The sequence below is a fragment of the Acomys russatus genome, chromosome 29, assembly GCF_903995435.1.
Source record: "Acomys russatus chromosome 29, mAcoRus1.1, whole genome shotgun sequence".
NCBI lineage: Eukaryota > Metazoa > Chordata > Mammalia > Rodentia > Muridae > Acomys > Acomys russatus.
Genome location: NC_067165.1, coordinates 23,825,191 through 23,841,001, shown reverse-complemented (window position 1 = coordinate 23,841,001; position 15,811 = coordinate 23,825,191). Strand labels below are relative to the sequence as shown.

The 15,811-nt window shown below is 48.2% G+C and overlaps 1 protein-coding gene across 1 annotated transcript in view; it reads left to right on the top strand.

The window, feature by feature from the left end:
• Positions 1–3,646: 3,646 nt before the first annotated feature.
• Lck (LCK proto-oncogene, Src family tyrosine kinase) overlaps positions 3,647–15,811 on the top strand; it is a 28,905-nt gene continuing 16,740 nt past the window's right edge. Inside the window, exon 1 of the mRNA XM_051172055.1 lies at positions 3,647–3,676. Within this exon, the coding sequence (XP_051028012.1) occupies positions 3,647–3,676 (30 nt within the window). The remainder of the gene's footprint in view (positions 3,677–15,811) is intronic.

Genomic DNA, 15,811 nt, shown 5'->3' with positions numbered 1-15,811 from the left:
CTTCACACACTCAGAAGATGGCATCAGATCACATTATAGATGGTTGTGAGTCACCATGTGGTTGTGGGAATTGAACTCTCGAAATCAACTCCCCTATTTCTTTCTTTCTTTGCTTTATTTGTGTTTTGAGACAGAGCCTGTGGAGCTCCAACTGTCCTGGAGCTCAGTCTGTAGACCATACTGGCCTTGAACGCACAGTGATCTGACTGAAATATCAGAATGAGCTAATTGCAAGCAAGAGGAAGTTATATTTTAATGCAGGTTTATTGGAAGCAGCTCTCAGCTGCCATGCAGGGGGAGGGAGGGAGGGAGGGAGTAAAGCAGAGAGAGGGGAGAAGGAGGAGAAGAGGAGAGATACAGAAAGAGAGAGGAGAGCAGAGGAGGGGTAATGAAAATACATGGATTATTTAGTGATGAACCTCCAGGAAAGAGGAAGAGGGGGTGGGGGCTGGGCTAGGGAATCCAGGGTAGAGTTCTAGGTATGCCAGCCATGCCATGCAGCAGACAGGGAGAGAGGGAAGCCTGAAACCAAAGGAAACCACCTGCCTCTGCCTCCCGGTGCTGACCTGATCTGATCTGGATGAAAGTCATGCGTCACTATGTCCAGCCTCCCCTGTTTATTGCTGTTAGACAGTGGGGGAGATCTGGCCAGCATGAAGGCTTCTGCCTTTAATCCCAGCACTCAAGGGGCAGAGAAAGGCAGAGCTCTAGGAGGAGCTTGAGGCTAGCCTGATCTACATAGTGAATTCCAGGCCAGCCAGGGCTACCTAGAAATAGACCCTGTCCAAGATTCCAAAAACAAGTAAACAGGCAAATGAATAAATGAAACCAAGCTAGCTGCTAATTCTTACTCCACAGGCAGGTAGAAAGGTCTTACTTTAGAACACACCAGGAGGCCCTCCAATAAATCCAAGCATTGCTTCTTAGTGCTATCCCTCCAAGGTGTGAGCTGAAGCTGAGGTGAGCTATAGAATGCTACGGTCTGTAAGTGAGAGTGGCTGGGCCTTGCACCGGGTCTGCGGGCACATCTGCCGGCCATGTCTCTCTGAGGGTTGTTTTTTCCCCCCACCCTGAGTCTCTCAGCCTTTGTTTCTGTGTGACTCTCTTTGTCTGACTTTCCAACTCAGACTTCCTCCACCACCCCCACCCCCATTTCCTGTCCCCCCACCCCCTTCCCTCTGCAGCTGAGGTGCACACAGCTTCAGTTCCCACCTCACAAACCCCAACAATGGCCTGTGGGCTCCCCTCCCCCACCTGCTCACTCAGCATAGCTCAGGAGATGACACATTTTTACTTTCCTTCCAGGGAGGTCAGGACCTATTCTTAGGCCCCCAATAGGGGCTATTGGGGGGGGTTCCTCATGTCACCGGCAGCCTAGCCTTCTGCCTGTAATGGGCATGGGCGTCATTCTCACCTTTGACCTGTCTGCTGCATGTTGCAATGTTCTTAACTCCTGCTGATGTCAGGATGTCTGCTGGCTGCCTCAGATGCCTGTGCAGCATGTTTGCTCTGCCTTCTGCAAGAGATGGTGGTGCAGGTTGTGTGCTCCAATAGGCGTGTGGCCTTGCCTCAACTTGAATTACCATCTTCAGGCATGCTGTCCTACCCTCTGCCTATTATTCCGTTCTGTCTGTCTATCTGTCTATCCATCCACCCACCCATCCATCTATCTATCCAGACAGGGTTTTTTTTATATAGCCCTGGTTGGACTCCTGGAACTCACTGTGTAGACTAGTCTGGCCTGAAACTCATAGAGATCTGCGGATCTCTGCCTCCCAAATGCTGGGATTAAACCCATGCACCACCATGGCCCCAGCCTGTCACCATATTCCCAAAGGCATGAGGTTTTCTCATTTGCCTCCTGAAACAGGCTGTCAACGTTCAACTATAAGGGACCTGCCCCGTGACTCCGACACAGCTGTTGTCTTGTGCCCTAAGATGACAAGGATCCTGCTCTGTCAGTGACTGTGGCTCTCTCTTTTTTTTTTTTTTTTACTGTAGCACGTGCAATCTCGTCGACGTCGTTTGTTAAAGCTTCAACTCTCAACAGAGATGCCTTTTGCTGTCAGGCTAAACCATTTCCCGTCCCTGTTTGCTGAACTTGTCATTTTGTCGTCTTTTAACCCAGGGCCTTGCACTTGCTAGGCAAGCGCTCTACCACTGAGCTAAATCCTCAATTCCTGTGTGCTAAATTTGTAACTGCTGTCCTTTGCTCACGGGGGTAAAGGCTCCCTTTGGATCTCTCCCCCGGGTGTGGTAGGAATGATGCTCCATCAGGCATCTTTTCTTGCCATAGATAATGACCAGCTCTAGGGAAGCAGAGGTAGGTGGATCTCTGTGAGTTCAAGGCAAGACTGAACTGGTCTGCAAAACAAATTCCAGGGCAGTCAGGGCTACACAGACCCTGCATTTAAATAAAAAAAAAGAATCCTCTTATTAGTTTATATTATTATTGGTTTTTTGAGACAGGGACTTGTGGGGTTCAGGCTGGCCTAGAACTCCGTGTACAGCCACTCTGGTCTCTATCTCCAGAGTGCTGGGATTATAGACCTGAGCCATCACAGATGGACCTCCCCTCAGCTCTCACTCCCCTAAGTGCCTCCCTCAGTATAAGTAGGGGCTGGCCTAGAGATGCCTGGGACCCAAGAGGCTGAGGGGTGTAGGGCTATGGCAGCAGGAAGCTTGGGGTGCTGGAGGCTTGTGGTTGGGTTGCTGGGCCTGGGTTGGCTGCCGAGCCCTCAGAAGGAGGCAGGAAGTCAGGGTGGAACGTGGGCGCGAGAGACAGGTGGTGACTGCGAAGGCGAGGGGAGCTGAGAGTGGGTCTTGGCAGCCAAGCCAGGCCAGGAACATCATGTGAATGGGCCAGAAGGCTCCCAGGCTGGGCAGGTAAGGGGGTACTGGAACAACAGTGGGGGGTGTGGGGGTGCTATGGTGGGAGCCAGGCAACAGAGGACTGCATCTGTGTGGAGGGCCAGGCTCCTTAGCTGTACAGTAGCCTTTCAGAACGCCTTGCTGGAAGTTGACTAGGTTGGTGGCTCTCACCTCTACTCTCCATCTTTCCCTCCCCTCGAGGAGCGCACTCCTTGGAGATCCATCCCACAATGTCAAATATTAAGAAAGCCATCGGCAGCCGGGCATGTCCTCATGCCTTTAATCCCAGCATTCGGGAGGCAGAGGCAGGTGGATCCCTGTGAGTTCAAAGCCAGTCTGGTCTACAAAGAGAGTCCAGGACAGCCAGCCAGGGATAAAGAAAGAAAGAAAGCCATCAGCAGTCACTGGTCTAGTTCCTTGAGCTCATAGGATGAGGTTCCTGAGGCCCAAAGGTGGCCATGCACCTGCTTAACCCATCCCTCCTCATGGGCCCGGACAGTGGTAGAGCAGAACCTGCGGAGAGTGATGGCTTGAGCTGGACTCCACCTACTCCTGTCATACATAGGGTGAGGGGCTGGACAGGCTTGAGTGCAGGGTCCTGGGAATCAATTCCCTCGTCCCCGGGGCAGACGGGAGCGGCAAAAAAACTCATGAAAGAGTAACCCGGGGCATCCAGATGGATGCATGAGAATTGACTTGAGCCTTAGTGACCAGACTGTGAAGGACGGAGGATTTGCTAGGGAAGTGGATGGATCTGGGAGAGATGCTTATCTGCATGGATGTGTGGTCCCTGGGGAAGCGGATGGTGAGTGAGAATGATGGGAGAAGGGAAGCGGAAGGACTATTTTTATCCGGGACAGGGTACCGCTGGCTCAGGGCATGAACTTCTGAGCTTCCATCTGGAAAGCCGCCATTCCTGTCCTGCCAAGTGTCAGGACAGGATGTCCTCGCCTTTGCCCTTGTCCTCTCCAGTCTCAATCCAGCTGTATTTGCGGGTCCAAGTTGGTCTATCTGATTCTTGCTTCCGACACCAAAGGGTAAAAGCCCAGAAGCTTGTCACCAGCCACCTCCCCTCCCCTCACATTCTAACTCTAAACTTTGGGGGACAGTCTCCACCCCTACCCCCCGCCGACTCTCCAGGTTTCCCTTGCCTCGATGGAGATGTTCTTGTGACACATATTCCGTCTCGTCAGCATATGCCAGCCGTCTCCAAGACCTCTCGGCCTCCTACAGGGGCAGAAAACACACCGGCTCTTCCTGTGTGTGTCCTTGAAGAGGCAAAGACAGCAGGCCCCTCCACCAGTCCTGTGCTGACTGAGACGCAGGGTCCTTGGAGCTCAGGATAGTGGCTCTTTTCAAAAGAGCAGGGAATGGGCTTGAGACCGACCGGATGAGGGAGAAGTGTCCTTCAAGGGGATCTGGAAGCTTCCTGAACAAGGCAGTGTGGGAAGAGGAGGGGCTCATTTTGGAGAGAGCTAAGGACATAAAGCAAAGGTCCTAGCCTTTAATCCCAGCACTTGGGAGGCAGAGGCAGGTGGATCGCTGTGAGTTCAAGGCCCGCCTGGTCTACAAAGTGAATCTAGGATAGCCAAGACTACACAGAAAGACCCTGTCTCAAAAAACAAAACAAGGGGCTGGAGAGATGGCTCAGTGGTTAAGAGCACTGGCTCCTCTTCCAAAGGACCCGGATCCAATTCCCAGCACCCACATGGCAGCTCACAACTGTCTATAACTCCAAGATCTGACACCCTCACACAGACATGCATACATGCAGGCAAAAACCCCCAATGCACATAAAATAAAAATAAATAAATTAAAAAAAAAAAAAAAAGGAAACAAAACAAAACAAACAAACCGAAAGTTCTGCTCTTTGGGACCATGGAGACAGAAACCTCAGAATAAAGTCAAAGGTGCAAGAGCCCAGAGATGTGATACAGTGTTAAAAACAAAACCCCCAAACCACACTTTTCAGCATCAGAGAAGCCTAGGAACAATTCTGGGCCTGCTGCTTGCCTGGGCGAATGGTTTATCCACTCTAGACTTCAGTCTGTTTATAAAGACACAGTAGCAAAGCTCTCGATTCCAAAGTGCCTGGCAAAATCAAAAGGATAATGATGCCAGTGTGCCCCAGGTAGTACTGACATGCAGTAGGTGTTTAAAGGAAGCTGGGCACTTCCCCTCCCTGCAGAGTGTTGGTTCACACTCAAAGTTACACCTCCTCTGGCACTTGGTGAGACAGTGAACCGTGCCATCCCTCATGCTAGTGGTACGGCTTTGTGAGCGAGTTCGTTTCCTGTATCTACCGTGGAAACTCAGAAAGGCTAGATTCTGACCTGCGAAGAAGGGATCTGTCATAGGAGAGATAGGCTCCATTTTGCACCGTCTAGCACTCAGTACGCTGAGGCAGGGGCATGGAGAATTTGAGCCCAGCGTGGGCTATAGAGCTAGACATTAACTTAGAGCAAACGCATACACGCTCACAGCCATGTCTTCCCTGCTCAAAGCTTCTTATGTGTCATAGGAAAGTGTGATCCGTGGGCAGGTTTGCTCAGTGCTGGGATCCTACCAAGCCCTACACAGCCAAAGGCTGATTGATGGCTTCAAAAGCCAAGTTCAATTCAGAGGAGGGTGTCGGGGTAGGGCAAAGCTAGGCCCAGGATAGTATCCAGTGAAGTAGGAACCTCCCTGCCTCCTTTATTTTCTTTTTGATTTTTTTTTTTTTTTTTTTTGGACAGGGTTTCTCTTGTAGCCCTGGCTGTCCTGGGCTTGCTTTGTAGTCCAGGTTGGCTTCAGATTTACAACAATCCATCTGCCTCTGCCTCCTGAGTGCTGGGATTAAAGGTGTGCACTGCCATGCCCCACCCCTCTTCCCTCATCTTTAATTCAGGATCTCATGCATGCTAAGTGCATGAAGCTGCACCCAGAGTCTAAAATTGTGGGGTTTTGTTTTGTTTTCTTTGGGTTTTTTTCGAGGCAAGGTTTCTTTGTGTAACAGAGCCCTGGCTGTCCTAGACTCGTTTTGTAGACCAGGCTGGCCTCAAACTCACAGTGATCCGCCTGCCTCTGCCTCCCGAGTGCTGGGATTAAAGGTGCCCGCCACCACCACCCGGCTAAAATTGTGATCTTTAAGAGTTCTTCTCAGTGTGGATCTTGAATTCGTAATGTTGCATCATCAGTGAATGAAAAAAAAAAAAAAAAAAAAAAAAAAAAAAAAAAAAGCCGGACGTGGTGGCGCACGCCTTTAATCCCAGCACTCGGGAGGCAGAGGCAGGTGGATCGCTGTGAGTTCGAGGCCAGCGTGGTCTACAAAGTGAGTCCAGGATGGCCAAGGCTACACAGAGAAACCCTGTCTCGAAAAACCAAAAAAAAAAAAAAAAAAAAAAAAAAAGTCCATGATGCACCTGGAATGAAAAGGTTTTAGAGCCAACCAACATTGCTTCAGTGACAAATGTCCCGTGGGAGTTTCACAGTAAATGCTGGCTTGCTACACCTCTGCAGAGAAGAAGTCTGATTTGTTTTGTCTGATCTATTATTTCCTAAACGTCTCAGTCACAAAACTATTTTTTTTTTCTTTTTTTAATACCTCTACCACCTATTCTAGGCCCGGGATGAAAGGGCAGGGGAGCTGTTCAGGTAGTATGTCCCCAAAGGATCGTCACTCACAGTGTGCCGTGTCACACACCTGTTACCCCAGCATTGCAGAGTTGGAGTCAGGATGAGCCTCAGGGCACCAGCTTGGGCTTTATCGCCAGATGTTGTCTGAAAAGAGGGAACAGGGAGATGTTTTTAATAGCACTTCTGCGTTGCTGGTGGTGATTTTGCTGTTTTTAATTTGCTGTTTCAAAATTAGCACATGGCTGGCTTTGTTTTGTTTTTAAAGTCAAACAGCACAGCGGCATCTAAAGATAACCAGAAAGCCAGCCTCCTCCATCACACTTTTGGGGTGTGTCCCTAGGAGCTGGCTGCCTCCTGCTGGATGGTCCCATGGTACCTTTGCTGAGAGACAGAAGGTAAACCAACACGCTGCCGCAATTCCCCCCTCATTTGTGTTTTAGGAGGCTTCAGGCAAATCGCTTTAGCCAGTGTCAGCCTCGGTTTTGCATCTGGCGACATTTATTTCATAGGCCTACTATGACAGTTACACTAAGCCAGGCAGATCACACAAACTATGTAAAAAAAAAAAAATGATTGCCACCCAACCTGGGCCTCTAGATACATTTAAGTGCAAGCTAATTTACTGGCTACAAGTGTGAGCTTGGCTTGAGGCACCTTAGAGTCTCCCCTGTCCATGCATGGGGCTCTGCTGCTGGCTTGGTGAATGGGCCATGGCGATGGTTTTGGTGTTACTTCCTCAAAAGTGTCGCTGTGAGAACGGGTTGCTCAAAGCTGCGGCAGTACCCGATCAGACAGCAGCCAGTAGGCCTTACAGGCTTGGGTGAAAAGGAAATGGCCCACTGAGGGACACCCTCTTTGTCACAGAGCGGGCAGATGGCAGCTAGGGCTGAGAGCTCAGCTCCAATTCCCTCCCACAAGGCTGCGTCTCCCACGCTGTGGTGGATAAAATGCTGACTGTGTGAGACATTTTGGAGGCTGATGGATGGGCATGTAATTTATATGTCCTACTGTTTGACGATGTGTAGATGGACATGGTGGCGCATGCCTTTAATCCCAGCACTCCGGGAGGGAGAGGCAGGCAGGTTGATGTGAGTTTGAGGCCAGCCTGGTCTACAAAGCAAGCAGGATAGCCAAGGCTTCACAGAGAAACCCTGTCTCGAAACCACCACCTCCACCGCCCCCCCCCCCCCCCCGCCCCGCCGCCAAAAAAGAAAGAAAAAAAGTTTGACTATGTGTAACTGCCACTTATGGCTAGTGACGCTGATTTTCCATTTATGGGAGGGAAACTTCTTTTTTTTTTCGAGACAGGATTTCTCTGTGTAGCCTTGGCCATCCTGGACTCACTTTGTAGACCAGGCTGGCCTCAAACTCACAGCGATCCGCCTGCCTCTGCCTCCCGAGTGCTGGGATTAAAGGCGTGCGCCACTAAGCCCGGCTCGGGAGGGAAACTTCTATTTCAGGTAAATGTATTAAAGAGGGAAAAGCGGAGCCAGATGATCTTTCCTCCCAGCTCTCAGGAGGCAGAGGCAGGCAGATGTCTGTGAATTCCAGGCCAGCCTGGTCTTCAGAGCTAAAGGGCCCAAAATCATGAGGAAGAATGAAGACAGAATGACAGGCAATTTCAACCTGGAAGATATAGAAAGAAGCACACATGTCAGCCTTAAATGATAATTATGCTCATCTGTTTAGTCCTTTTTTTTTTTTTTTTTAAGACAGGGCTTCTCTGCGTAGCCTTGGCTGGCCTGGACTCACTTGGTAGACCAGGCTGGCCTCAAATTTACAGATCCACCTACCTCTGCCTCCTGAGTGCTGCAATTAAAGGCGTGTGCCACCACACCTGGTGTGTACCAAGCATCTTAAGAAGCATTTTACACTGCAGGGTTTTCCATGTGTCATATATAATGCTCATTATGGTCCAAGATGCAGGTCCTGTTTTTATTCTTATTTTCCAGATACAGGAATTAGAAGAGGAGCTGAGGGTTCAGAAATCTAAACTGGGTTTGGTGGCTCAGACCTGTAATCCCAGGAGTTGAGAGGTCTCAACAGGGGCACTGTTGAGAGCTGGAGGTCAGTTTGGCCTACACAGCAAGAACCTGTTTCAAAGAAACCATGCGTGTGTGTGATTGTGTGTATGTGTGTGTATGTATGCTTATGTGTATGTTTGTATGTATATGTGTTTGTGCGTGTGGGTGTGGTGTGTTTATATGTGCATGTTTTTGTGTGTCTGTGTATATATTTATGTGTTTGTGTGTGTGTGTGAGGTTTATGGTTTTTTTTTTTTATGGTTTTGCTGTTGTTGTTTTTTCAAGACAAGGTTTCTCTATGTCCCCTGGCTATCCTGGAACTCTCTTTGTAGACCAGGCTGGCCTAGAACTCACAGAGATCTGCCTGTCTTTGCCTCCCAAGTGCTGGGATTTTTTTATTTTTATTTTTTTCAGTTTGTTGAGATGAGGTTTTTCTGTGTAACAACTATGGCTGTACTGGAACTCTCTTTGTAGACCAGGCTGGCCTTGAACTCGGAGCTCCAGCTGCTGCCTCTGCCTCTCGAGTGCTAGGATCAAAGATGTTGTTCGCCACCCACTGCCTGGCCTGCCGATGTGCCATGTAAAGCAGTGGGCCGGGCTCGCAGGCAAGACGCTGGCACACACTCCAGACAGCGCATCCATAAATCAATAGGTCTCCTGCTGGAGTAGGAAAAGAGCCGGTGGCAGCAAATCTGGGAACCATGACCCAATCAATGAGAATCACAACTCATTTTGATGTGTTTGACTTCTAAACAATCCTGGAATAGGAAAATCCAATGCAGGGACCCGCAGGATGGCTCAGCAGGCCAAGGTGCTTGCTGCCAAGCTTGACAGCCATGACATCTACCCATGGAACCCACATTGCGGAAGGAGAGAACCAACTCTTGACCTTTGTTCTCCAACTTCCACCTCTCTCTCTCTCTCTCTCTTTGGTTTTTCCAGAAAGGGTTTCTCTGTGTAGCCTTGGCTATCCTAACTCACTCTTGTAGATCAGGCTGGCCTCGAACTCACAGCTATTCGCCTGCCTCTGCTTCCCGAGGGCTGGGATGACAGGCATGTGCCACTATGCTCGCTCCGACCTCCACTTCTATGGAGTGGCGTGCGCACACATAAGGGAGCATATGCACACACACAATAAATTTTTATTTATTAATATTAGTAATATTTTAATCATTAGTGCTTTAGGCAGGTTATCACTATATATCCCAGGCTGGCCTGGAACTCAATATATAGACTGGCTTTAAACAAAGATCCACTTGCTTCTGCCTTCTAAATGGTGGAATGAAAGGCCAGGAAACACCTGGAAACAATAAAGAATGAAGAGTGAGAGAGAGAGAGCAAGAGAGCAAGAGAGCGCACGCGCGCGCAAGAGAGAGACAGAGAGACAGAGAAACACAGACAGAGAGACAGAGAGACAGGGAGACAGAGACAGAGAGACAGACAGAGGACTTACTTCAGGCACTTTTAACAGCCTGATTTGTTGTATGCTGTTTGCCACACGAGCAAGGCTACTGCGCCTGCCAGGTAGGTGGCCTTGAATTAAAGAGCAACACAGAAGGTGCAGACTGAAATCCGGCTCTGACTCCATCCTCCACGTCAGGAACACTGGAGTGGGTAAGCCCTTGTATAAGGGCTCACAGTGCCTAGTGGACCGTATGCTGCTCTGAGTTTGACCAAGAGCAAGTCCTAGTCAGAGATAGTTTAGAATCCTTACTACTCTCATTATTGAGCAATGAGCAGAAGAAGAAAAGGCTCTTCCTTCCCACCAGAATCTGTCCTTCATGGTTCTAAGAGCCCTGAAGACCTCCCCGCCCCCCGCCCCTTTCCATTTCAGACAATGAGAAGTTTACGTTGTTTTAATGTTGATCTCTTTATTTATTTATTTTTAATCTTTATTTTATTTAGTTATTTCTTTTTGGTTTTTTGAGATAGGATTTCTCTGTGTAGCCTTGGCTGTTCTGGACTCATTTTGTAGACCAGGCTGGCCTGGAACTCACAAAGATCTGCCTGCCTCTGCCTTCCAAATGCTGGGATTACAGGAGTGCACCACCATGCCCTGCCTAAATTGAAAAAAATTTATGTGTACAAGTGCCTGAAAGTGTATACCATATGTATGCAGTGTCCTTGGAGGCCAGAAAAGGGCGTTGGATCTTCTGGGTCTGGAATTACAGGTGGTTGTGAGCCGCCATGTGGGAGCTGGGACTAGAACCCTGGTCCTCTGGGAGAGCAGCCTGTGCTTTTAAGGAGTGCGCCATCGATCTATCCAGCCAGAGCTTTGCTATCTTTATTTCATTTTGCTTTTTCAAGACAGTTACTCTGTGTAGCCATGACTGTCCTGGACTCGCTTTGTAGATCAGGCTGGCCTCGAACTCACAGAGATCCGCCTGTGTTTGTCTCCGGAAGCACTGGGATCAAAGGTGTGCGCCACCACGCCCAGCTCCGGTTTTGATATCTTTGTATTGACCTTGTTCCTAACCTGCTTAGACTACGTTGACTACCCAGAAATCTGTTTTAAACTACGACCGGAGAAGCAAGACTCACATTTTGTATAAAAAGAAGCACCTTACAACGCAGGCATAGGCATGGCTTTGCGCGCTATGCGTTTTGTTACACAGGGAATCTAGCAAACATATGGTTTTGCACACAGTAAGCAATATACTCACTGAATTATGTGCCCAGATTTGCGTTCTCTGGTCAGGTAAATGTAGATCGAAATGCATTCCAGGTAGAGAGAGAACTGTCTTGGTAAGAAAAGCCTTTGTTGACAATATAATGGTCAAGTGTGTGTGTGTGTGTGTGTGTGTGTGTGTGTGTGTGTATATATATAAAGTGTATGTATCTGAGTTTGTGTGTATGTGTGAAACAGAGAGAGAGAGAGAGAGAGAGAGAGAGAGAGTATTTTGTGACAATGTAACCATGTAGCTCTGACTACCTTGGAACTCTGTATGTAGCCCAGGGAGTTTTGGAACTCACAGAAACCCTCCTGCCTCTACCAGGAAGTGCTGGAATTAATAAAGGTGTGTGTCAGCAGGGCTTTGGTGGTGCTTAATCTCAGCACTTGGGAGGCAGAGGCAGGCAGATCTCTGTGAGTTGGAGGCCAGCCTGGTCTAGAGAGTGAGTTCCAGGACAGCCAAGGCTATGCAGAGAAACCTTGTCTCAAAAAAAAAAAAAAAAGTGTGTGTCACCACACCCAGCAGTGGTCATGATTTAGAATCAGAGGTTTTCTTTTCCATTCCTGTTTACGTGCCTTGCTTTTTTCTTGATTTCTCAGGACCCAGCTGTTGGGTGCTAATAGAAGCATCCAGGTGTGTGATGAAGGATGAAGGGTTCTGATTTCTTGTTTTGTTTTGTCGGTCTTCTTCTTGTTTCCTTTTCGAGATAAGGTCTCTTTAAGTGATCTTGGTCATTCTGCAGCTTGCTGTGTAGATAAAACTGGCCTTATCTCAAGGGGATATGTCTGTCTGTTTCCTGAGTGCTGGGATTAAAGAGGTGGGCCACTATTGCCAGCTGTGGTTGGATTTGGCCTTTGCTGGAAACCAGTGTCTGTTGTTGGGAAGGTCACTTAGCCTCCCCATCTCATAGACCCTCCCTGCTTGTTGTTTATTCATTGGCTGGTGTCTGTGTATTTTTAATTGTATGTGTGTGTGTGTGTGTGTGGCGCGCGCGCACACACACACACACACACACACACACACACACACACACGAGTGCAGGTGTCTGTCAAAGGAGGCAGGAAAGGGTATCAAACACCCTAGAGGGAGATTTACCGGTGATTGTGAGACAACCATTGTGGAATTTGAGAACTGAACTTGGGTCCTCTGCAAAAGCAGTGTGTGACTTTCTAATTGCTGGGCCATCTCTCCATCCTGTGTATATGTGTTTGCACATTGTGCATACATGTATGCAGATGTTTCTGCATGCATGTAGATATGGAGGCCAGAGGTCAGGTGTCTTTTCTTTTATTAAAATAGAATCTCATAGCTAGGCACAGTGGTGCACATTTGTAATCCCAGCACTCGGGAGGCAGAGGCAGACATATCTCTGAGAGTTCAAAGCCAACCTGGTCTATAGAGTGAGTCCAGGGCAACCAAGGCTACGCAGAGAAACCCTGTCTCAAAAAACAAAAAAAAGCCGAGCGTGGTGGCGCACGCCTTTAATCCTAGCACTCGGGAGGCAGAGGCGGGCTGATCACTGTGAGTTCGAGGCCCGCCTGGTCTACAAAGTGAGTCTAGGACAGCCAAGGCTACACAGAGAGACCCTGTCTCGAAAAAACAAAAACAAACAAACAAAAAAAACCAAAAAAACCCAAAACCAAACAAACAAAAAAACCAAGGATCTCATTTTGTAGCTCTGGCTGTCTGGGAACTCACTCTGTAGACCAGGTAGCTGGCCTCAAATTCACAGAGCTTTGTCTGCCTCTGCCTCCTGAACTCTGGGATTAAAGACATTCACCACCACACTCAGAAAAAGGTTCATTCTTAGAAAACTGTCTCTCTTGTGTTTCAAGGCAGGGTCTCGTCACTGGCATCTGAGGCTCTGTGGTGGTTTGGCTGGTCAGTGAGCTTAGACAAATCCACTTTTCTCCGTATCCCTCACATGGAAATTACATCATCACGCCAGGCCGTCCACATGGAAGCGGAGGGCAGAGCTCAGGTCCCTGTAATGTGTGACAAGCCCTTTCTTGACTGAGATCTCTCCCCTAGACACCCTCTGCTCCTTAAAAATTGTGTCTACACATGTGTGTGCATATGCCATAGTGTGTATGTGGAGCCCAGAGGACAAATGAAAGGCGTTAGGCCTCTCCCAATACCAGGTAGGTCCCAGAGATTAAGTCAGGTCATTGGTTTGGTGGCAAACAAGGTGATCTTCTGAGCATCTTAGTGGCTGCCTCCCTGTCCTGTTCCCTTTAACACTTAGTCTCACCTTGCACCGCAGGCTGGTCTTGAAATCCCCACAATCTTCCTGCCTCAGCCTCTTTTTTGTTTGGTTTTTGTTTGATTTTGTTTTTGAGACAGGGTTTCTTTGTGTAACCTTGACTGTCCTAGACTCACTGTGTAGACCAGGCCAGCCTCAAACTCACAGAGATCCACCTGCCTCTGCCTCCCGAATGCTGGGATTAAAGGCATGCACTGCTGCACCCAGCTCTGCCTCACCCTCTTGAGTTTAAAAGTGTGTACCAACACTCCTGGTTTCTTTTCTTTTTAGATAGCCTTGGTAGCCAATGCTGCCTCTGAGTATATATGCCAATATTATTTATGTATGTGCACACTGTGTGCCCCTGCCCATGCATACACAGGGGGCCCCAGCATGCCTATGGAGGTTTGGGGGACAAAGCTGGGAGTATTGGATCTCTCTTTCCACTATGTGGACCCCAAGGATTGAATTCAGGTTGTTAAGGTTAGCAGCACGTTTACCTGCTGAGCCATTAAAATGATTCCTTCTGGAGCCCAGGGCGGTAGCACTCGCCTGTAATCCCAGCACTCAGGAGGCAGAGGCAGGTGGATCACTGTGAGTACAAGGCCAACCTATTCTACAAAGTGAGTCCAGGACAGCCAAGGCTACACAGAGAAACCCTGCCTTGAAAAACCAAAAAAAAAAAAAAAAAAAAAAAAGGCCAGGTGTGGTGGCACATACCCTTAATCCCAGCATCCAGTAGACAGAGGCAGGTGGATTACTGTGAGTTGGAAGTCAGCTGGTCTACAGAGCAAGTTCCAGGACAGCTATAGCTCTTGCACAGAGAAACCCTGTCTCGAAAAACAACAACAAACAACAAAAAAACTAAAAGAAAAAAAAAAAAGAAAAACTGAAAAAACAAAAGACGAAAACAAAGCTGGTGTGACTTACATCAGTTTATCTAAAACTCTTCCATTCTCTTTTTTTTTTTTTTTGGTTTTTGGAGACAGGGTTTCTCTGTGTAGCCTTTTGGCTGTCCTGGACTAGCTTTGTAGACCAGGCTGGCCTCGAACTCACAGCGATCTGCCTGCCTCTGCCTCCCGGGTGCTGGGATTAAAGGCGTGCGCCACCACGCCCGGCTCCCCTCCTCTTCTTGTTGTATCACACACCAACATTATTTTGTTGTTTTTCTTTTTTCTTCCTTTTTTTTTTTTTTTTTTGTTGCTAGAGATTGAATGTACTGTTTCATACATGCTAAGCATGCACAGAGACCACATTTTTAAAAGTTTTTGGTTTTGTTGTTGTTCTGGTGTGTGTGTATGTGTTGTGTGTGTGTGTGTGTGTATGTGCCTGGGTGAGTTTATATGTACCATAAGCCCGCAGAGCCCGGAAGAGGGCATCGGATTCCCTGGAACTGGAATTTCAGGCAGCACTGAGCTGCCACAGAGGCACTGGAAACTGAACTGGGGTCCTCTGCAAATGCATGCAGTAAGTGCTCTAAACTGCTGAGCCATCATTTCTCCTGCGCCCTGACCCATAGTTTAAATTTTAATTAGAAATTTAAATGTGTATACATTGAAGAAACAGTGTAATTGTCTAACTAATTATTTCTTTTTTTTTTTTTTTCTGGTGGTGCTGGGGGTCAAACCCAAAGCCTGATGTGTGCTGAAAGGTGCCCTGAACTGTATACTCCCAACCCAGCCTTTTTTTTTTCTTTTTTTCTTTTTTTGAGACAGTGTCTGTGTAGCCCTGGCTATCCTAGAACTCACTCTGTAGACCAGGCTGGCCTCAACTCAGAGATCTGCCTGCGTGTTTTTTTTTTTTTTTTTTTTTTTTTTTTTTTTTTGGTTTTTCGAGACAGGGTTTCTCTGTGTAGCCTTGGTCATCCTGGACTCACTTTGTAGACCAGGCTGGCCTCGAACTCACAGCGATCCACCTGCCTCTGCCTCCCGAGTGCTGGGATTAAAGTTGTGCGCCACCAAGCCCGGCTTTTTTTAGCCCGCCCCCCTGCCTGCGTTTTAAAGTCATGTGCCACCACTGTCTGGCAAGATAAAGTCTTTCTAAGTTTCCCAGGGTCCTGACCCAGTGGTACACACTTGTGGCAGGTAGATCTTTGTGCATTCAAAACCAGCCTGGTCCACAAAGCAAGTCCAGGACAGCCAACACTACACAGGGAGATCATATCTCAAAAAACTGAAAACAAAACCAGAAACCTGAGCTAGAGAGATGGCTCAGAGCTTAAGAGCACTGGCTGCCCTTCCAAAGGTCCTGAGTTCAATTCCCAGCAACCGCATGGTGACTCACAACCTGATGCCCTCTTCTGGCCTGCAGATGTACATGTAGACCACTGTATAAATAATAAATAAATCTTAAAAAAAACAAAAAACAAAACCAGAAACCTAAGTTTC